General features: G+C 43.6%; 1 protein-coding gene across 3 annotated transcripts in view; it reads left to right on the top strand.

The window, feature by feature from the left end:
• The window catches only part of LOC139414306 (rho guanine nucleotide exchange factor 10-like protein), a 161,709-nt gene that overhangs the window by 23,247 nt on the left and 114,552 nt on the right, over positions 1 to 23,910 (top strand). For all 3 annotated transcript variants that reach the window (XM_071162225.1, XM_071162224.1, XM_071162223.1), the window contains exons 6-16: positions 88 to 218; positions 2,015 to 2,123; positions 3,149 to 3,252; positions 3,659 to 3,736; positions 4,822 to 5,001; positions 6,127 to 6,243; positions 8,606 to 8,698; positions 9,447 to 9,617; positions 13,261 to 13,406; positions 14,177 to 14,343; positions 18,398 to 18,513. In XM_071162225.1, the coding sequence (XP_071018326.1) occupies positions 88 to 218; positions 2,015 to 2,123; positions 3,149 to 3,252; positions 3,659 to 3,736; positions 4,822 to 5,001; positions 6,127 to 6,243; positions 8,606 to 8,698; positions 9,447 to 9,617; positions 13,261 to 13,406; positions 14,177 to 14,343; positions 18,398 to 18,513 (1,412 nt within the window). The remainder of the gene's footprint in view (positions 1 to 87; positions 219 to 2,014; positions 2,124 to 3,148; positions 3,253 to 3,658; positions 3,737 to 4,821; positions 5,002 to 6,126; positions 6,244 to 8,605; positions 8,699 to 9,446; positions 9,618 to 13,260; positions 13,407 to 14,176; positions 14,344 to 18,397; positions 18,514 to 23,910) is intronic.

Raw genomic sequence — 23,910 nt, 5'->3', positions numbered from 1 at the left:
AGCTTGAGGGTCTGCTGTCTAAAAATGCACTGTCAGTATTTGTGCTGTGTTGATGTCAGCACATCTCTGTCTGTGTGTGTGTGTCAGGGGACATGCTCTATGAGGATGTGCACAGAGAAGAAGGGCCCCAGGGTGCAGGCAATGATTGGAGCTCCAGTGAGTTTGAGAGCTACGAAGAGCAGTCTGATACCGAAAGCAAACTACCAACCCTCAGCAAGGTAGGAGAGATGGTATTCAATTTGTATATCTATGCCTGTCTGTTTGTCTGTCTCTCTGTCTATCTGTTTGCTTTTGTTCGTTTGTCTTAAATGCACAAGACATGACTCAAAGAGAATATTTCACCCAATGTTACTGCTCCCCACGCATGCTTTTTTATTCATGTGAGAAACTGGTGGGGAAAATACAAAGAACATGAAAAATGTATCAACCCTGTCTGTGTGGGTTGTATCTCGCTTTGTGGCCTGAAAATAAACAAGCTCCCTTGTCACTTGAAAGGCACCAATGCCATGACACTGTCTAGGTGCTGAATGTAATAACAGTTATATATAACATCTATGGTTATAACCATACAGTAGGTGACTGTAGCCTCTCTCTCCTCCACATGGGGGCAGTATTTACTCATTGACGTTGTGCTCTATTCTATTTGATCAGACTTGGTCCAGTCTCATCCCTGTTGCATGTGTCTGTAGGGAATATTTGCCTGAGCTGGTGCTATTGGTACATAGATGTGGAAAATGTTTTCTCATATTTTTTGTATTGTAGACGCTGATACCACTTAATTTAATAATATCCTAATATCGTAGGAAATTATATCCTCAGAACAATTGTTTGTTATGTTTGGGCAGTAACGATGGAGGCATTACTGTAATAAATATCACAGTAGGAGTGTGCCTCACACCTCCCCTCCTGCAAAACACTCCCTTCACCAAGATCAGTGCTATTAGTCTCGGGTGACATTACCCTATGACCAGCGCAGTGCTCTAAATTTCCGCTCTCCATACTTGTGATTAATCCTGTTGTTGCCTTGCTTGTTTTGCCTTGATCATTTCCCCTCCATTTTCCGCCGTCTCATCTTACTTCCTTCATCCCTGTGCCCTGTTGTGTGGTTTAATGCGACCTGCCCTGACATGCCTCACATCCCACTGCTTTGACACCTTTACCCGTACTGTAGCAGTACTCTCCTGACCTGCGTTGGCTAAGGGAGCGTTGTGCCAGGACCAAACGTGAAATAGTCATGAGGCTGGGTGGCAAAAACAACTACAACACCAAGGTATATCATTGGCAGTAGGAGAACACAATATGACACCAAGGTATCTCAGCCTAGACGTAAAAACTACAGCACCCAGGAGGCTATGCAAGGATTAAAATGACCAAAGCCAAAATATGTATTCTGTGGTATGATGTGAATTTTAACTGATTAGATATTCACATGATTAACTTTCTTTACCATCCCCCTTATGTTTCTGTGCTCTCCTCCAGACTGTCACTCTCATGAGAGATTTGTCTCTTTCCTTCTAGTTTAGTATCAGTTTTGGGGACACATGAATAAGTAAAACACATTTGCATCAAACACGTTGCCAGTTGCTCCCAGTTGATAACCTAGTTTCTATCATTTAAAAATAGTGACATATTTTTTAAATACTGTCACCATGTGTGTATTCTGGGTCCGCAGGCTTTACATGACTCTGCAGGGCTTCAGCGATGCTCAGAGTGGGGTTTGTGGTTAGATGAATGTAGCCACACTGAGCACGACTCCACTACCTCCCCACAACTACTGATACCATAATCTCACTATGCTCTCCTCATAGACTTCCTGATTAGAGACCAACGGAGATGTGCAGATGTCTGCATTACTGGCTGGATGCATCTAGTGCTCTCTCTCTCTCTCTCTCTCTCTCTCTCTCTCTTTCTCTCACTCTCTCTGCCCTTGTGGATTACTGTGCAGTGTTTCCTGGCTCCACTCTCCCTCTCCTCGTGGACTGACTCTTCTGGTCTCTTTGTCCTTTTGAACCAGGTTCATCAGCTAATGAAGGCCGCCAGGAGTGGGACCAAGGATGGACTGGACAAGACCAGAATAGCCTTTATGCGGAAAGTATCCTTCCTGCACAAGAAGGACCACTCAGGTAATCTGAGAAAAAGTTATTCAAACCGACTGTTTGCCAAATGACTGTGTCAGATTAAAGTCTCCCTCTTACAGCGATATGTATGAATTTGTAGAGAAGTGAGAGTTTCTGTGGAAGATCGGAGTTCACATACATTTCAGTCGCCTCTTTTGAATTAAGCTGCGGTGAAGAAATTGTTTGATGCTAGCCGGACCAAAAGTAATGTTAAGGCAGATAGAGGAGAAAGCTTCCCATTGCTTTTCCAATCCCAGCTTTAAAATAGAAAAAGACTCATGGAAAAATGATCTACACAATGTAAGATAGTTCAAACAAAACAGCCGGATTATGTCGAACTGGCTCGCTCCCATTAAAGACAGATGTTGTGGCCAACTGAAGGTTTTGATGTGTAGGAGAGCAATGGGCAGAAAATCTCACGTGACAGAGGCTGCACCCCAGGAAGCCTCGTTGCACAATGGAACCAGATTACCACCCATTAATGGAGTATTGAGCAGCTCTAGAAGCCACAGATAACAGAGCCACGACTCAAACAAATCTTCAAACAACCAAACAGGCCAGTGGTTCTATTTTTAGCTGTTGATCAGGGGGAATCTGTGCAGCATTTTATATTTCTGATACTGAGCCACTATTATTGTTACAAAATCATTAATTGGGATGGTGCTGGCTGGCGAAAAGCAGTTTTAGTATCTGTGTCTGTATGGTTGCAGGGAAGTTGGGAATTTTTGAAGTGCTTTTTGAACACATTCGTACTCAAGCTGAGAAGTCCGAGTGTTTGAACATGTTTTTGAAGACGTACTGTCTGTTCGCCTCTTTACTTCTACTGAGATACAGTGTTGTTTAAAATGTATTTTTCCCTCCTGAGTTTTTCTTGCAGAGTGCTAATCTCTTCATGTTTTAGAGGTAATACATTAGAGTGTGACTCCAGTTGAGATATGAAAGCTTTAAATGTGCCTCTGTGTGTGTGTGTGTGTGTGTGTGTGTGTGTGTGTGTGTGTGTGTGTGTGTGTGTGTGTTGTGCCCCTGTGCAGAGGATGTGGAGGATGACGCAGGGTACCTGGATGTGGCTGTGTCAGATGTGAAACATCCTCCTGCACAGCTGAGCCCTATGCCTGAGGGACTGAGCAGCCAGCAGGTCTGTATGTGTGTATAACATATGTTTGTTTGTCTCTCTGTGTGTGTGTGTCTGTCAGAAGATTCTGTGAATCTCTAAGGTAATGTTATATGCATGCAATGATGCAAACATTATTTTTCTATTGCCAACACTGACTCGGTAGTACGTTTGGGAGGAATATGTCTGCCACAGTTAAGTATAGCGCTACTCATTTCAAGGGAAACCTCAAGGTAAATCCAGGCCTCATGCATACAAGGCTACTCCACCCGAACTCTCTTACTAAATTACAATCACACACAGGCATAGTACTATCAAACAACCTGTCACACACAGTATGGCATACAATCAACTCCCATCATGCCCTTTTCTGTGTGTGACCTTTGATCTTCGACCTGTATGTTTCCTGATTGGCCTCTTCTGTCCTCAGGTGGTCAGACGTCACATCCTGGGCTCCATCATTCAGAGTGAGCGCAGTTATCTTGAATCCCTCAGGAGAATCCTTGAGGTAAGTCCTTTTTTCTCTGCCCCACCCCTCCACTCCACCCTACCCTTACTCTGACAGATGTAATACGTTAATCTTTTCAGCATTTAAGAATGAGGCTGAAAGGAAAACCAGAGATATTTATCAAATAACCAGGCTTGTCACGCATTAATAATCATGATTAAATAGATTTATTTTACATCTGTGGTGCCCCGCTGATGCTAATAAAGAGATTCTCTCTCTGTCAGGTTTTCACAGAATCACAGCATGGGTTTCATTCTTTTTTTCTGTTGTCTTTCTTTTTCTGTGGCAGAGAGAGAATCATTCGTTATCTCTCCTATCAGATGAAGAGTGACACACCTGCTGAAATGGGATCAGGTGTGATCAATGAGAGGGTTATGCTCTGGAAAATATTTTCTGTGAACATATGATGTATTACCTTTGTTGTGCCATGTTTGATAATTTGGGTTGTTTAGCCTTTTTTGTGGTTTTGCGTACCATTGAAGTCCAAACTCACTGATAAAGGAAAGATTTTTAAAAAAGCCAAGAGCGCAATTATTAGGCATTAAGAACTGCGACTTCAGTCCTGTAATATCAGAAATTGCCTGTGTTATTCCCCATGTCCATATTCCACTTGTCGATAATTCATTTGCTGTGGAGGATTTGTGGTTGGGCAGGGGAGGCTCGTAAAACAACAATAGCAGCACTAGTCTGTCATCTATTGTTGTTTCCAAACATTGACTTTCATTGCTTTCACTTTCATTTTCTGCTGACTGCATCTGGCAGTTTCTGATTGCACAGGCTACATTAGCCATGACTCTCATCTTAAAAGACACTGCAGTCACACGTTTTACATAGTTGACTAGTTTGATACTCTACAGCATCTTGACTAATTGCAATTACTTATAAGATTGTTACTAACTGACGATTCCATCAATGTACCTTTCATTAAGGGTCCAAGGCACACGTGATGGTGCTGTTGTATCTGTTGAGAGATGTTGATATTGATGTCATGCTTTTTATGATCAGGGCCTACTTCTGTGTTTTATGTCGTTCTCCACCGTAAAGCACACCTAATCCAAGTTAACCTGGGTATACCATTTCCCCAGGAGTACCAGAGCCCCTTGCTGGAGGCGGACCCACACATCCTGAGCCCACGGAAGATCCGGCCTGTATTTTACCGCCTACGGGAGATCACTCAGTGTCACTCCATGTTCCAGATCGCACTGGCGTCACGTGTGGCTGAGTGGGACAGCAGTGAGAAGATTGGGGACCTATTTGTGGCCTCGGTTAGTGTGTGTGTGTGTATGTGTGTGTGTGTGTGTGTGTGTGTGTGTGTGTGTGTGTGTGTGTGTGAGTGTGTGTGTGTGTGTGTGTGTGTGTGTGTTGTGCGTGTGTGCGTGTGTGTGTGCGTGTGTGCGTGCATGTGTGCGTATGCGTGTGTGTGTGTTGTGTGTTGGGCGTGTGTGTGTGCGTGTGTGCGTGCATGTGTGCGTGTGTGTGTGTGTGCGTGTGTGTGTGTGTGTGTGTGTGTGTGTGTGCGTGCGTGAGAGAGTGTGTCAGTTTTCCCATAGGGCATTAGAAGACAATTTCCACAGACACAGTTATAATGAGCTGCACTTAAAAATGAGCAAACATCACTAACTTCAAACATGGAGACCATTACAGCTAAGATGAATATCTCTTCTGCAGCAAATACACTCTGAATATGTGTGCTTAAAGCATTGGCACAGGACAATTGGACTAATGTATGAGTGTGCTGCTGTGACCCTCTGCAACGTGGTCATCCATAAGGGTTGCTGATTATTTACCTATGAAAGATGCCATTCTGCCCTCCTTCTGGTCTTGTTTATTGTAGGCTGGGGGTTGGGACTGAACACTCCTCATTCATTTCCCCAGCTGTTAATGTTTTATGCTATTAGTTGGTCTCATACTATCTGTGTGTTGTTTGTTGCTGGCTTGCAGAGAAGATGAAGGAGAGGGTTCATTTCTCTGAGACTGGCTAATTTCCCAGCTACTGCTTCACCAGCTACTGCTGCCGTCAGCAGCCTGCTTTGTGTTTAATCAAATGAGAGCGAATGACTGTGTGCCGCCGCAGCAGGATTGTGGATTGTGAAGGGTGTTTGTTGGTCTCCTGGATGGTAAACAGGTCAGGGTCTTAAATACCACACTTAAATGGCAATTTTCTACCCTTTTCTTCCCTTCCATTCCATGAATATGATTGTTAGATGAGCTGCGGAGCTACTGACTTTCAAGGGACTTAAGGTTGTCAGATGCTTTAACAAATAAATGACCAAGCATGACTAGTTCCTGAATTAACTTGTTCCATGAAAAATCCAACAGATTCCTGATGTGAAATGCAAGGATTGTTTCTCTTGCGTTTCCCATAACCCCACCTTTCTGTGTTTTTACAGTTTTCTAAGTCGATGGTGCTAGATGTTTATAGCGACTATGTCAATAACTTCACCAATGCCATGGCCCTCGTAAAAAAGGCATGCATGTCCAAACCAGCCTTCCTGGAATTCTTAAAGGTGAGTCACAAAGTAGAACCGTCCATGTTTTTTTCTCTATTGTTCTTTCAATACACTCTAACCCACGGTCACTGACGACCTTCTTCTACTATTTAATTTGGCCCTCATACTACAATTCTACTGGTGTCTTAATACTTGGTTAACCAATCAGAGTCTGAGCCCTGTCTAAACCAGGAGGGGGGGTCTACTAAGCTATACGGAATTGTTTTAAGAAGGTCATACCAAGGATCATTTAGCTATTTGATTTAGAATTTTAAGACCCCTTGAAGTGAAAATGAATCAAATCAAATCAAATCAAATTGATTTATATAGCCCTTCGTACATCAGCTGATATTTCAAAGTGCTGTACAGAAACCCAGCCTAAAACCCCAAACAGCAAGCAATGCAGGTGTAGAAGCACGGTGGCTAGGAAAAACTCCCTAGAAAGGCCAAAACCTAGGAAGAAACCTAGAGAGGAACCAGGCTATGTGGGGTGGCCAGTCCTCTTCTGGCTGTGCCGGGTGGAGATTATAACAGAACATGGCCAAGATGTTCAAATGTTCATAAATGACCAGCATGGTCGAATAATAATAAGGCAGAACAGTTGAAACTGGAGCAGCAGCACGGTCAGGTGGACTGGGGACAGCAAGGATTCATCATGTCAGGTAGTCCTGGGGCATGGTCCTAGGGCTCAGGTCAGTTGAAACTGGAGCAGCAGCATGGCCAGGTGGACTGGGGACAGCAAGGAGTCATCATGTCAGGTAGTCCTGGGGCATGGTCCTAGGGCTCAGATCCTCCGAGAGAGAGAAAGAAAGAGAGAAGGAGAGAATTAGAGAACACACACTTAGATTCACACAGGACACCGAATAGGACAGGAGAAGTACTCCAGATATAACAAACTGACCCTAGCCCCCCGACACATAAACTACTGCAGCATAAATACTGGAGGCTGAGACAGGAGGGGTCAGGAGACACTGTGGCCCCATCTGAGGACACCCCCGGACAGGGCCAAACAGGAAGGATATAACCCCACCCACTTTGCCAAAGCACAGCCCCCACACCACTAGAGGGATATCTTCAACCACCAACTTACCATCCTGAGACAAGGCTGAGTATAGCCCACAAAGACCTCTGCCACGGCACAACCCAAGGGGGGGGGGGGGGGGGTGCCAACCCAGACAGGATGACCACATCAGTGAATCAACCCACTCAGGCGACGCACCCCCTCCAGGGACAATTATTTGATGAACGATTATTTTTGGCCTTACTGCTATTAGCCCATACAAACACATTGAATAACAGATTCACTACATGGAACAACAGATAGTTTCAAAAACATATCACAAGGAAGTTTGTTCTGAATTGTTTCTCCTTTATCTGAGAGATATAATAAATATATATATATTTTTTGAACATCCATATATACTTCCATACATGTTTTCAACTGGTACCGACGGACCTTCCGACAAGCCTTGTGAAGCCTGAGCATGTAAATGTTCATCAGAGTCTCACTTTTGCACAGAGGGGTCAAATTAGTGTGAGGGGTCACATCAGTCTCAGACCAGTCTCCTGATACTTGTGGAGGTTGTAGAGCCTCTTTCCATAGAGGGATTTTTATGGGGATTTTTTTTGTATGCTAATTCGATTTCCACGGGTTGCGGACAGCAACTACATAAAAGTGTAGTTGCTTTATTCAAATATTTTCAAGCTGGCCTGGTTGTGCTTACTTGTTGCAATACACTGCACTAATCATAGAGAATATTTATATTGCACCAATTAGCAACTCTCACAACTCTCCCCGCCCCCCAACAAAAAAAGTATAAAACATACAGTATATTTAAGGAACTCAGTCCGGCTTCAACTTACTCTTGAAAGTTGTAATAGTAGAATAGACAAGATGCAATTTCAACATTTTGTAGTAATGTTCAAGTCGCTCAGATTTCACATGAATACACATTAGACATTGCAAAATGTATAGAATTACAAGAAAGGTCCCTTTAAAACGGCAAAAACAATTCTGCACCCCATGACAAAATGTGTACAATTGCAGGAAATAAGCTTTAAAACTGCAACATTTTCTCTCCACCAACATGTGGGGTGTGAACAGTTTGTTTCATGAACAGTGCTTGTGCCAATATAAATAGATGTGGCATGTGAACACATCCACTTCCCAAATCTCTAATGACCAGCACGTCCACCAGATTCTGTTTCTCCACACCTTACTAACCTAAACCCACTCCTACTCCCACACTCATGCACTCTCCATATCTTGTCCTCTGAATAATAGGTGCCTAAAGGGGTCTTTCTCTCTGTGTTTTTGCTTATCTCCTGACTTCACTATGGTATTCTGTTTATCTAAAGCGTCTTATCCTGTGTTGTGTAGATGAAACAGGTGTCCAGTGTTGACCGGATCACCCTGTACGGCCTCATGGTGAAGCCCATCCAACGCTTTCCCCAGTTCATCCTATTACTGCAGGTATGTGTCTTTACCAGCACCTTCACTGCTAACATTGACAAGATAATGTCACATGAGAAAATAAACAGCTAAACAATCTGAGATTAACACCACACAGTGTTTTATGGACCTGATCAAGAGATTGACACATGCGATGATACATTGAGCCATTGAAAACTGCTAAATACATGAGATACGGTATAACACCATGCATGGTTATACCTATCTAGTCTAACCATATAAGCTTTTCATGCAGTAGGCTTCTTTGTCTTCCTTTACTTTTCCTGTCTCAACATTGTGTGTGGAAAGATTTTGCGTACTGGAACTGCAGTACCTCATTCTATCCATAAGTAGGGGTTGATTATCCATGACTTCAAAAGATAAGTTATGAATGTAAATGAGGCATTTTCCTCTTGCCTCAAACTCAGCACCCTGGAGAGGGAGTGTCTGTGTTAAATCATATATTACACAGGGAACTAAACTCAAAGCACTGAAACTCTTTTGGGACTCACACACAGAATATAAGGCCTTATTTATGCAGGTCCACAAGCACACACAGTTGCAGGTAAGCCAGACACACACATAGATCTGGGATGAAACTCAATAAATACTTGGATTTTTTTAAAGAAATATGAAAATGAGAGCAATGTGCTTACAAGGCTCTGGGCCGTAAAAACACAGAAAACAATGTGCACACACTCTTACACACAAACCAACATCTCTTCACTTTATTCAGTGTTTGTTTCTCTCATCACTGTTTCTCTGTCAGGACATGCTGAAGAACACACCTAAGGGTCACGTAGACTGCCTGCCTCTGCAGCTGGCTCTGACTGAACTAGAAATGTTGGCCGATAAGCTGAATGAACAGAAGCGTGTGGCCGACCAAATAGCTGAGACTCAGCAGCTAGCACGCAGTGTCAGCGACCGCTCGCTCAGCAAGGTGACAGAAATACTGCAATACACATGTACGCAAGCACATACACGCACACGCAGCCCCCGACACAAGCACACACCGACACACACAAACCGACACAGACACTGACACATACACACGCACGCACACAGAGTAATCAACCTGCTTACCGTGTGGCTCAACCCCGGAGCCCTTCCTCTACCTCCTCTGTGTTATCAGCATGAGCCAACCACCTAAGCATTAGCATATATAGCCATCACTTACATTACATTCCCAAACATTAGTCTAGGAAAGTATTTTTATTCAGAAAAATCATTGCCCAGATATTATGTCCATTATGGCCCCTGAACAGTGTCTAAACACCACGGCAGGGGCGTTTCTTCTCCATTACCACACTGGAATTACAGTCCAGACGCTGCAAATCTGAACAAATGCATTTTTGAATAAGAGGAATTAAGGGGTAAATGAGACATTTAATTGGAAGCTATATCTCCCCATTTCTCCTTGTCCTTCTCCCTATCATTCCCCCCCCTCCTTTCCTTCTGCTATTCTTTTCTTCCCTCTCCCTCTCTTTCTCTTGCTCACTTTCTCCCTCTTCCTCCCTTTCTTGTCCCCACCTGGAGGCCATCATCTCCCTCTCTCCCTCTCCCTCCCTCTGTGCCTCCCTCTCTCTTTCTTTCTATTGGTCCATGGTGGTGAATTTTCCAGAGTCCTGAGATGAGCTGATTCGGCCAATCTCGTCAGCTCTACACAGAATTCCATTTACTGCGGTGAGACTGCAGAATTTCAATAGGAAGCAGTTCTCTTCCATTATCCCATAACCATCCAATGAAATATTAATTATTTGTCACTAAGTAATATACTAAGTATCTAAGTCAGTGGAATATGGGAGATAACACTGTGAGTGGGAACAGGCTGAGGTTTCCGTTTCACTCTATATATCAGACACACACTCACACAAAACAGTCACACATGCACACTGTTGACACTTGGGACTTTTCAGAGGGCCCTTCCATGATTTACTTCTCTCTGCCTCTTGAGGGTGCTGTAGTTCTGTGATCATAGAAGACAGGCTACTGTTTGACTAATGACTCATTTCCCAAGCCATCTGAACAAAAGCCAAGCACGGCTACTGATTCTCCACATATATAACAATCCATTTTGTGAGATGTGATGGGATGTAGAGCACTGTGCATTGAAAAATGGACAAAACACAGATTATTATCATAAAAATGGTGTTTCTATCAAACAAACAGAAACATCAGAATGGGACACTATCTGAGCTGCATATTTGTACTCTACCGTCAGTTCAGTCTTTTGTTTTACTGTAGTTGTAATGACTCTTTTTTTTTCAGAAGATTGTTTTAGAATACATAAAACTGACTGTATTGATTCAGCTGGACATAAAAAATGACTGAACCAAGTAATGCTTTCTATTAGATTACCCTTGCCATATGTACCTTAGGAAAAGTATGTATTGTGTGTTCTCACATACTGCAGTATACAAAGACATTTCTTTGGATATTTCCATGTGTCTGTGTATCTGTGTATATAGTGGCGATTTTAGCATGTAAATCTTGGTGGGGCAAGAAAAACCAACACTAAACAATACATTAATTGCTCTACAACGGTGCCAACAAACTGTTCGGGCCTACATAAAGCTGTCCCAACAGCAGTGTCCCAACAGCAGTGTCCCAACAAGCAGTCCCAACACCTTACCACTGCTACACCTGGCTATCAGAGGAGCCTTGTCTGGCAGCAAAACAGTTCATTCAGCCTCATTTACTGCCTTTTAAAAAAACAAAACTGATATGGCTGACTTGCTTAAACAAATGTGGTTTCTACTGACATCTGAGATGTACAAAATATGGCATAAGGGGACGATAAGAAGCAATCCGTAATTTCGATTAAGACGTTAATGAGCGAGCTAGGATGGACGTAGTCAAAATAACTATTTGCTCAGCACTTCTGAAATGTACAGCGACAGAATTCAGAACATGGGCCGTTCTTACAGTACACCAAGTCGGAACCACAGGATAAATAAAGGGGGCATATAAGCAGACAATGAAAGCTCTTACAATTTTCAAGGACTACATTTCTCTAAAATGTGCTACATGTGCACCACCAAGTCAGAACAGTAGGTGAAATGATGAGCCAAAAAGGGACCAAATGATTGAGGCACATGGACTACTAACAGCTTACTACACAACATACACTTAGTATTACTTTCTTAGCTACAGTATACAGTACATATCTCCCTGGCATATTACATAATTTATGCAGCAGCATACAATACATTTTTGGACTCACCTTGTTGTGCCTTGTTCACTTGAACAGGAAGGTGGCGCGGCGGTCCTTCGAGGGAAAATTTTGTCATCGAAGTCTGGCGTTCTCTGGATTTATGGTGCTGGTGAAGTTCTGAATACAAAAAACAAGTTTGAGTCATGATGTCAGTGATCTTCAGATCGGAGCTCTAGAAAGACCCGAGTTCCCAACTTGCAATTCCGAGTTAGATGACCGTTCAAAATCTATTTTCCCAGTCGGACCTCGTTTTTTTCAGATTTCCCAGTTACGGGTTTCCAGTTGTTTTGAGCTTGGCAGAAGTCATGCTGGATTGTTTATCCGTTTAAGCTAGGAAAAGAGACCCTTAAACCCAGACATGGGACCATCACCCACTCCACTAAATAGCAGGCTAGTGATTGCTTGCTTGCAGTTAACCACTGATTCTTTCCAAACCACTCATTGTTGATTTTGGGATTTCCAACTTGTGGTTTAATGTTTATGTCCATTGAGCACCGATACGTTTTATCTATAATTTCTCTGAATTTTTTATCTTCATATGACAAGGATTGAAAAGGATTTGCCGATAGATTGTCGACTTGATTCATGATGATGACTGCTAGCTTGCTAAGATTTTGAAAGTATGATGTTGACATGATCAGTCCAAAGCTACTGTAGATATACCGTGATTTGATGTAATTATATCTGTGACCAATGACTGAGCCTTCTTGGATGGGTGTTGCTAACGTAACTCTATGGCAGCACCCAAGTGGCTAGAATTTTGGAGCTCTACCTTTAAATTTTGGAGCTCCACCTTTAAATTTTGGAATGACGTAGTGTCCCCATGTGTGACAGAACACTGAGCCAATCACGGTGCAACCAGAGAACATTACCAACCCCTACGCTCCATATTTTCTGCTGGCTGCCCCTCCACCACAGAAAGCACTGAGCTAGGCTGAAACACCTGCATTTTAGAGCTCCCTTACTCAAGAAAGCAAAAAAGAGACAATGTTTGTATTCTGCTTTATTATTAATTTTAAGTCAATCATTTATACATTCTTTTTTTTTTTTTACAATGTTTGTATACTGATATGTGACACGTATTAATGCCAAAATAACATGCAAAACAGGCACACAAAAAAAAAAACAGGTGGGGCTCAAAACACCTGCTGACAGGTCGCCACTGTGTGTGTGTGTGTGTGTGAATGTGTTCTGTGTGCCCTGACTGGACAAATCTCCCTTGATCTGACACTGATCCCCAACGAGACACTCACTTAACCAGTCTTTAGTCTGCCTGCTGTACTCTTTAGCAATTGAACTGAAACCCTGGAGAATTTGCCATTTGTGATGTGCCTTTTGAGACAGTGTGCTGATTGCTCTGCCCCTTTAGCAACTGAACTCAGACCAGGGGTCACTGGTGCTTTGTGAGACACTGATTGAGACGGTGTATGGGGAGCGAGGCCAGGTCCTGAAGTCTAAGGAGCGCAAAGTCTTCCTCTTCAACGATATCCTCATCTGTGCCAACATCAACGTCAAGTAAGTGGTGTCTCTGTAGAGTAGAGTGAGTTCTGCTAAACAACTCTACAGTCTGAATACACAAACACCTTCCCAGCTCCACAGCAGCAGCACCACAAGGCTCAGCCTACAAAGCTTTACAGGGATATATTTAGGCAAACTGCATAGCAAAGAGTAATAGCTAATAGGCGTTCTCTAGCACTATCTGGAGGAACAGGAGCTTTATCAGCTTTAAACAAACTGCAGGCAGCTTAACTAGAGCAACAGGAGTCCTAGATCACTGACATAAAAAAATTCTTGGTCCCTCTACAATTTATCCTCTATGACAGCACCATTGTTCACATCGTCTCAGAGCTAAAGGTAAACAGCAAATATTTTCCTCCATTTACAAAGCTCCTGTTTGAGACGTTCATACCTCAAAGCTCTCTTGTTCAGCCTTCAAAGTAGTCATCACCACATGTTTCGTTCAACTTGATTCCCCTGAAGTTGACTTTGCCTGCCCTCTAGAATCTTGACAAAGTGATCACAACGTTGATTGTATGCGTGATTACAGGAATATATGAATATGAAATTAATTCTGCTCATAGCCGGGGGTCCCGCTTTCTGCCGTGAACACAGCTGATCAGAAGGATTCTAATTCAGCTCCTCAGCTCTTTATGTCACAATATAAGGAGCTATACCTCAGTTCTCCTCCTGTTGGTGGTTTGGGATTAGTGCTGCTGTCAGGAAGAGAGGGATGCTGGGAGAAACGTTGACTTGTTTGCTTGTTTTCTTCTCTTTTCAACCACCAGGGGGCCCCTTGATATCAGCAGCCTAGTCCCTGTTGGTCCTAAGTACACCATGAAGTGGAGTGCCCCCCTGCTGCAGGTCCAGGTAGTGGAAGTGGGTCAGGAGGCCTCCCAGGAGACCCTGTTCCAACATGGCGGTGCCAAGCACCCTGGCAGTGCCTGTCCCCCAGGTTGGTAAACCTACTGAGTCATCCATCCATCGCCTCTCTATCCCTGTAGTCAAGCTAATCTCATCATTTGGCCAGACTCCTAGTCTCAGCCGCATGGTCTGACTCAGCACAGCCCTCTAATCTGTTTGCTACTGTGAACTATCCCAGTGAATTCTGGTGACGCAGCGCTGTCACTCTGATTGAGGATGTGTTTGTGAAAAGAATAGCGATGATGGTCACTTGGTTCCATTTGCCTGGGCTGTTTTTATCTGCGAGAGATACAGTGGGAAAACATAGCTGCACCCTCCACAGTCTCATTTCACTCTCTGATAGACCACAAACATATCTGGAGTGGTGTCATCAATCTGCAGAGATTATTCCCTTCCTCTCAAGCTCCAATTAGAGAAGCAGCAGCACTAGATAGGAATCTAATGGTGAAACAGGTCTTTTTTCACCCCTCACAAAACTCTGTTGTGCGTACAGATTGGTGGAGAGATCCCTGATAAATGTGCTATGGGAAGGAGATACAAAGCCTTATCATGATGTAATGGAACGGCCTTTAAATATTAATGGCGCCTTTTACAGCAGTGTCTGACCATGTCACGCTCAGTGAACAGCAACAGTTTAACATGGATGCCAAGATTAGGTTTAGATTCTCTGAAGATTAAGCCTTAAAGTCTTAAAAGTTTACTGCAACACTGTGGGATGATTTAAATTGACATTAAAGGGTCTATCACCTCCTTCTCTCGCTCTCTCCTCTCTCGCTCTCTCCTCTCTCTCGCTCTCTCTGTCTCTCGCTCGCTCTCTCTCAATTCAATTTCAATTCAAGGGGCTTTATTGGCATGGGAAACATATGTTTACATTACCAAAGCAAGTGAAATGGATAAATAAAAGTGAAATAAACAATAAAAAGTAAATATTACAATCCAAAAGAATAAAGACATTTCAAATGTCATATTATGTCTATATACAGTGTTGTAATGATGTGCAAATAGTTAAAGTAAAAAAAGTAAAATAAATAAACATAAGTACGGGTTGTATTTAAAATGCAGTGTTTGTTCTTCAGTGGTTGCCCTTTTCTTGTAGCAACAGATCACAAATCTTGCTGCTGTGATTGCACACTGTGGTATTTCACCCAGTAGATATGGGAGTTTATCATAATTGGATTTGATTTTCTAATTCTTTGTGGGTCTTTGTAATCTGAGAGAAATATGTGTTTCTAATATGGTCATACATTGGTAGGGTCTAATTGTGTTGCTGTCCTGGGGCTCTGTGAGGTCTGTTTGTGTTCGTGAAAAGAGCCCCAGGACCAGTTTGCTTAGAGGACTCCTCTCCAGGATAATTTCTCTGTAGGTGATTGCTTTGTTATGGAAGGTTTGGGAATCGCTTCCTTTTAGGTGGTTGTAGAATTTAACAGCTCTTTTCTGGATTTTGATAATTAGCGGGAATCGGGCTTATTCTGCTCTGCATTAATTATTTGGTGTTTGTCCCATCTTGTGAATTATTGGTTGGTGAGCGGACCCCAGACCTCCCAACCATAAAGGGCAATGGGCTCTGTGACTGATTCAAGTATTTTTACTCAGATCTTAATTGGTATGTCAAATGTTATGCTCCTTTAGAAGGCTCTTCTTGCATTGTCTCTTAGATCATTCACAGCTTTTTGGAAGTTACCTGTGGTGCTGATTTTTAGGCCGAGGTATGTATAGGTTTTTGTGTGCTCTAGGGCAACGGTGTCTAGATGGAATTTTTATTTGTGGTCCTGGCAACTGGACCTTTTTTGGAACACCATTATTTTTGTCTTACTGAGATTTACTGTCAGGGTCCAGGTCTGACAGAATCTGTGCAGAAGATCTAGGTGCTGCTGTAGGCCCTCCTTGGTTGGGGACAGAAGCACCAGATCATCAGTAGACATTTGACTTCAGATTCTCTCTCTTTTGCTCGCTTTCTGCTAACTCTTTCGCTCTCTATATCTCTCTCTATATCTCTCTCTATTGCTCTCTCTCTCTCTCTCCTGACTTTTGATTACCAGGATGGTTCATTTTAGAATTTAGCATGGGCCCAATGCAAGCCATCCCCTAAATCATGTCTTTCCAGGTATCTTCCTCTGTGCATCTGCTGTGCATCTTCCTCTGTGCATCTATTGTTCCCCAGCCTGCCACTGCCACGTCTATTTATAGTTCCCCGTCCCCTGTGGGGGGGTGGGGTGGGGTGGGGGGGGTCCGGCCGAAATCCCACAGCTTGGCGAGAAATGGGCTCATTTTTCATCTCCTGCAGGCCCTGATGGCCTTCCTTATTGATGGAGAAGGCTGGCCTTCTGGGAACTACAGGGATCTCTCAACTCTCTCTCTCTCTCTCAACTCTCTCTCTCTCTCTCTCTCTCTCTCTCTGTCCCTCTATTGTGCAGAGACACAGGTGGGCAACTGTTTTGTATCCCCACTGTCTGGCCTTGTGCCATCCCCATGTACCCACACACAGGCTTACCTTCTCCCTGCCACCATTACAGAGTTTTTTTTTATATACTGATACTGACACGAGACTGCGATGCAAAGCAATGCTACACTGAATCTATGCTTCATCTACATGCAGTGAGCTGGTGTCCAGGTTTGGATGGGGATTAGTCTGTGGCTTTGGTACAGATTTGATATATTGGGGATTTGGAAGCAGTGGCTGCTGTAAATTCCCTCAGGTTAGTTCCCAGAGCTGGATACAGCACCAGCTGGACTATATGCTGAGGATGAAGATTCCTGCTGGCTGGTGTTACATGAAGCGGCTGCCTCTGGGAGGAAGGGCAGGGGCCCCTGTGGGCTCAGCCCTGCCTTGCTGCTTCGTGCCAGTGTGAATGACCGTGTGAGTGTGAAAACCAATCCCGCCACACCAACGGGATTACGCTGGATTACAACTCAGCACATTCACCTCTGGGGCTGGGGCCAACTCTAGGCAGGCGGGGACACAGCGGACCTGTGTGCCAGCGAATCCCAAAGCCCCACAGCTACAGGGAAGCCATTGTTTACAGAGACTCACGGCAGGCACACCTCTTTATATTCAGATGTGTCTGCTATTGATCGTGTCTCACAGATGTCAGATGTCTGTGCCCGTCTGTGTGAGAGATCCCATTAAATCAGTGAAGGCTGGTGGGAGTAGTTACAGGAGGATGGGCTCATTGTAATGGCTGGAATGGAATAAATGGAGCGGAGTTCAACATAGTTTCCATATAGTTGCTTTTGATACCGTTCCATTTATTCCATTCCATCCATTACAATGAGCCTGTCCTCCTATAGCTCCGCTCGCCAGCCTCCTCTGCACTAAAGGCTTAAAGGTTACAAAGGCTCTCTTAAGAGAACAATAACTGCCTCTCTCCACTCTCTGACTATTTGTCGATACATCCACACAGCCACCCCCTGGCTTCACACAGCCACTAGATTCCCACAAAGGGCCATGCTTCAGTTACCTGCCTTGTGCCAAGCCGGACTGCTACTTGATTATGTGGTTGTGATGACAGCACAGGACAACGCTACAGCTACATCTTGCTGCAACATTGAATTGTGTTGTGCTCCTGGAGCCTTGTGTAGAGATGTGGACCAGGGCATTAGGGAGGCTGGCAGTGAGAGGTAGAGCTATTGATTCCCTGAGGTTGGAGAGGTAGACTTTAAAGAGTGTGCTTCAAAATCGATTGGTGAATCTCACGTCTAATGAGACACCTGCATTCCTTTTGTTTGGGAAAAGGGCATCATATAGCTCCAAATGGCCTCTCTCTATCTGCTTTTTAGTTATACATTCAGACTCCCGACTTCATTCAGACTGTTCAACAAATAATGGTGGTGATCGATCCATCACACATTGAACTCCTTTCTCAGTGGAACCAGAGTTCAACAAGTGCAAGTTTTCTTTATCACTTCCACTAGTTATTGTAGTTCAGGAAAGTCTCAAAATGCAGTTCCATTTGGGGATTGTTGTTTGACCTTGAGATGTTTCATGTCTTTAGGAGACAAGCATTGATGTGGGTGACATGTTAACTGGTGTAACCTGTTGATGTGTGCACTGTAGTGTGACAGGCTGTGTTGTGTGTTGACGACAGGGAAAGTGATCCTGGGTCCTCCACGGCTTTACCAGGAACTCCAGGACCTGCAGCACGACTTGTCTGTGGTGGAGGAGGTCACACTACTGGTGGGAACACTACGGGGGACATACCAGGTACACCCCAGCCCACTACTTACTATGTAACAACACCCCACTACAAATTATATGACACCACCCCACTACTTACTATATAACACCATCTCATTACTTACTATATAACACCACTCCGCCCCACTACTTACTATATAACACCACTCCGCCCCACTACTTAATTTATAACACCAGCCCACTACTTACTATATAACACCACCCCACTACGTACTATATAACACCATCCCACTACGTACTATATAACACCACCCCATCCACTACTTACTATATAACACCACTCCGCCCCACTACTTACTATATAACACCACCCCATCCACTACTTACTATATAACACCACTCCGCCCCACTACTTAATATATAACACCAGCCCACTACTTAATATATAACACCAGCCCACTACTTACTATATAACACCACCCCACTACTTACTATATAACACCACCCCACTATTTACTATATAACACCACCCCACTATTTACTATATAACACCAGCCCACTACTTACTATATAACACCACCCCACTACTTACTATATAACACCACCTCACTATTTACTATATAACACCACCGCACCCAACTACTTAAGATATAACACCAACTGACTACTTACTATATAACCCCACTCCACTACTTACTATATAACACCACCCCACTACTTACTATGTGACACCACTCCACCCCACTATTTACTATATAACACCACCCCACTACTTACTATATAACAGCACTCCACCCAACTACTTACAATATAACACCACCCCACCCCACTACTTACAATATAACACCACCCCACCCCACAACTGACCATATACTACCACCCATCTACTTACTATATAACACCAGCCCACTATTTACTATAAAACCCCACCCCACTACTTACTATACAACATCACCCCACCCTACAACATACCATTTACTACCAGCCCACGCAACTACTTACTATGTGACTCTACCCCACTACTTACTATATAACCCCACCCCACCCCACTACTTACTATATAAAACCACCCCACCCAACTACTTACTATATAACACCACCCCACTACTTACTATATAACACCACCCCAGCCAACTACTTACTATACAACACCACCCCACTACTTACTATATAAAACCACCCCAGCCAACTACTTACTATATAACACCACCCCACTACTTACTATATAAAACCACCCCAGCCAACTACTTACTATATAACACCACCCCACTACTTACTATATGACACCACTCCACCCCACTACTTACAATGTAAAATCACCCCACTATTTTCTATGTAACACCACTCCACCCCACTTCTTACTATATGACACCACTCCACTCCACTCCACTACTTACTATATAACACCACTCAACCCCACTACTTACTATATGACACCACTCCACCCCACTACTTACAATGTAACATCACCCCACTATTTTCTATATTACACCACTCCACCCCACTACTTACTATATGACACCACTCCACTCCACTACTTACTATATAACACCACTCCACCCCACTACTTACTATATGACACCACCCCATCCCACTACTTACTATATGACACCACTGAACCCCACTACTTACTATATAACACCACTGAACCCCACTACTTACTAAATGACACCACTCAACCCCACTACTTACTATATAACACCACTCCACCCCACTACTTACTATATGACACCACTGAACCCCACTACTTACTATATGACACCACTGAACCCCACTACTTACTAAATGACACCACTCAACCCCACTACTTACTATATGACACTACTGAACCCCACTACTTACTATATGACACCACTCCACCCCACTACTTACTATATGACACCACTCTACCCCACTACTCACAATTTAACACCACTCCACTATTTTCTATATAACACCAGCCGACTACTTACCATGTAACACCAACAAACCCCACTACTTACTATGCAACACCAGCCCACTCCACTACTTACTACAAAACACCACCCCACTATTTATTATATAACACCCCCCACTACTTACTATATAACACCAGCACTCCTCACTACTTACTATGTAACACCAGCCCACCCCACTACTTACTATGTAACACCAGCCCTCTGCACTACTTACTATATAACACCAGCCCACCCCACTACTTACTATGTAACACCACCCCACCCCACTACTTACTATGTAACACCAGCCCTCTGCACTACTTACTATATAACACCACCCCACCCCACTACTTACAATATAACACCAGCCCACCCCACTAGTTACAATATAACACCACCCCACTACTTACTATGTAACAAAACCCCACTACTTACTATATAACCCCACCCCACTACTTACTATATAACACCACCCAGACCCAACACTTAAAATATAACACAAGCCAACCCCACTACTAACTATGTAACACCACCCCACTACTTACTATATAACATCACCCCACTTCTTACTGTATAACACAACCCCAACCCACTACTTACTATATAACACAAACCCACCCCACTACTTACTATATGACACCAACCCAGCCAACTACTTACTATATAACACCACTCCACCCCACTACTTACTATATAATACCACCCCACTACTTACTATATAACACAAGCCCACCCCACTACTTACTAGATGACACCACTCCACCCCACTACTTACTATATGACACCACCCCACTATTTACTATATAACACCACTCAACCCCACTACTTACTATATAACACCAATCAACCCCACTACTTACTATACAATACCACTCCACTCCACTACTTACTATATAACACCACTCAACCCCACTACTTACTATATGACACCACTCCACCCCACTACTTACAATGTAACATCACCCCACTATTTTCTATATTACACCACTCCACCCCACTACTTACTATATGACACCACTCCACCCCACTACTTACTATATGACACCACCCCATCCCACTACTTACTATATGACACCACTGAACCCCACTACTTACTATATAACACCACTGAACCCCACTACTTACTAAATGACACCACTCAACCCCACTACTTACTATATAACACCACTCCACCCCACTACTTACTATATGACACCACTGAACCCCACTACTTACTATATGACACCACTGAACCCCACTACTTACTAAATGACACCACTCAACCCCACTACTTACTATATGACACTACTGAACCCCACTACTTACTATATGACACCACTCCACCCCACTACTTACTATATGACACCACTCTACCCCACTACTCACAATTTAACACCACTCCACTATTTTCTATATAACACCAGCCGACTACTTACCATGTAACACCAACAAACCCCACTACTTACTATGCAACACCAGCCCACTCCACTACTTACTACAAAACACCACCCCACTATTTATTATATAACACCCCCCACTACTTACTATATAACACCAGCACTCCTCACTACTTACTATGTAACACCAGCCCACCCCACTACTTACTATGTAACACCAGCCCTCTGCACTACTTACTATATAACACCAGCCCACCCCACTACTTACTATGTAACACCACCCCACCCCACTACTTACTATGTAACACCAGCCCTCTGCACTACTTACTACATAACACCACCCCACCCCACTACTTACAATATAACACCAGCCCACCCCACTAGTTACAATATAACACCACCCCACTACTTACTATGTAACAAAACCCCACTGCTTACTATATAACCCCACCCCACTACTTACTATATAACACCACCCAGACCCAACACTTAAAATATAACACAAGCCAACCCCACTACTAACTATGTAACACCACCCCACTACTTACTATATAACATCACCCCACTTCTTACTGTATAACACAACCCCAACCCACTACTTACTATATAACACAAACCCACCCCACTACTTACTATATGACACCAACCCAGCCAACTACTTACTATATAACACCACTCCACCCCACTACTTACTATATAACACCAGCCCACTACTTAGTATATAATACCACCCCACTACTTACTATATAACACAAGCCCACCCCACTACTTACTAGATGACACCACTCCACCCCACTACTTACTATATGACACCACCCCACTATTTACTATATAACACCACTCAACCCCACTACTTACTATATAACACCAATCAACCCCACTACTTACTATACAATGCCACTCAACCCCACTATTTACTATATAACACCACTCAACCCCACTACTTACTATATAACTCCACTCAACCCCACTGCTTACTATATCACACCACTCCACCCCACTACTTACTATATGACACCACCCCACTATTTACTATATAACACCAGCCCACCCCACTACTTACTATATGACACCACTCCACCCCACTACTTACAATTTAACACCACCCCACTACTTACTATATAACACCACCACACTATTTACTATATAACACCACCCCACTACTTACTATATAACACCAGCCCTCCCCACTACTTACTATATAACACCAGCCAACCACACTACTTACTACGTAACACCAGCCCACCCCACTGCTTACAATACAACACCACCCCACTCCACTACTTACTATATAACACCATCCCACTACTTACTATATCAAATCAAATAAAATAAAATCAAATCAAATGTATTTATATAGCCCTTCGTACATCAGCTGATATCTCAAAGTGCTGTACAGAAACCCAGCCTAAAACCCCAAACAGCAAGCAATGCAGGTGTAGAAGCACGGTGGCTAGGAAATACTCCATAGAAAGGCCAAAACCTAGGAAGAAACCTAGAGAGGAACCAGGCTATGTGGGGTGGCCAGTCCTCTTCTGGCTGTGCCGGGTGGAGATTATAACAAAACATGGTCAAGATGTTCAAATGTTCATAAATGACCAGCATGGTCGAATAATAATAAGGCAGAACAGTTGAAACTGTAGCAGCAGCACAGTCAGGTGGACTGGGGACAGCAAGGAGTCATCATGTCAGGTATTCCTGGGGCATGGTCCTAGGGCGAGTCCTCCGAGAGAGAGAAAGAAAGAGAGAATTAGAGAGAGTATATGTGGGATGGCCAGTCCTCTTCTGGCTGTGCCGGGTGGAGATTATAACAGAACATGGCCAAGATGTTCAAATGTTCATAAATGACCAGCATGGTCAAATAATATTAAGGCAGAACAGTTGAAACTGGAGCAGCAGCACAGCCAGGTGGACTGGGGACAGCAAGAAGTCATCATGTCAGGTAGTCCTGGGGCATGGTCCTAGGGCTCAGGTCCTCCGAGAGAGAGAAAGAGAGAAGGAGAGAATTAGAGAACGCACACCTAGATTCACACAGGACACCGAATAGGACAGGAGAAGTACTCCAGATATAACAAACTGACCCTAGCCCCCCGACACATAAACTACTACTGCAGCATAAATACTGGAGGCTGAGACACTACATACTATATAACACCAGCCCACTCCACTAC

The sequence above is a fragment of the Oncorhynchus clarkii genome, chromosome 7 (genome assembly GCF_045791955.1).
Source record: "Oncorhynchus clarkii lewisi isolate Uvic-CL-2024 chromosome 7, UVic_Ocla_1.0, whole genome shotgun sequence".
NCBI classification, from domain to species: Eukaryota; Metazoa; Chordata; class Actinopteri; order Salmoniformes; family Salmonidae; genus Oncorhynchus; species Oncorhynchus clarkii.
Note: the sequence above shows the minus strand (reverse complement) of the source record. Positions and strands in the feature narration are given on the sequence as shown.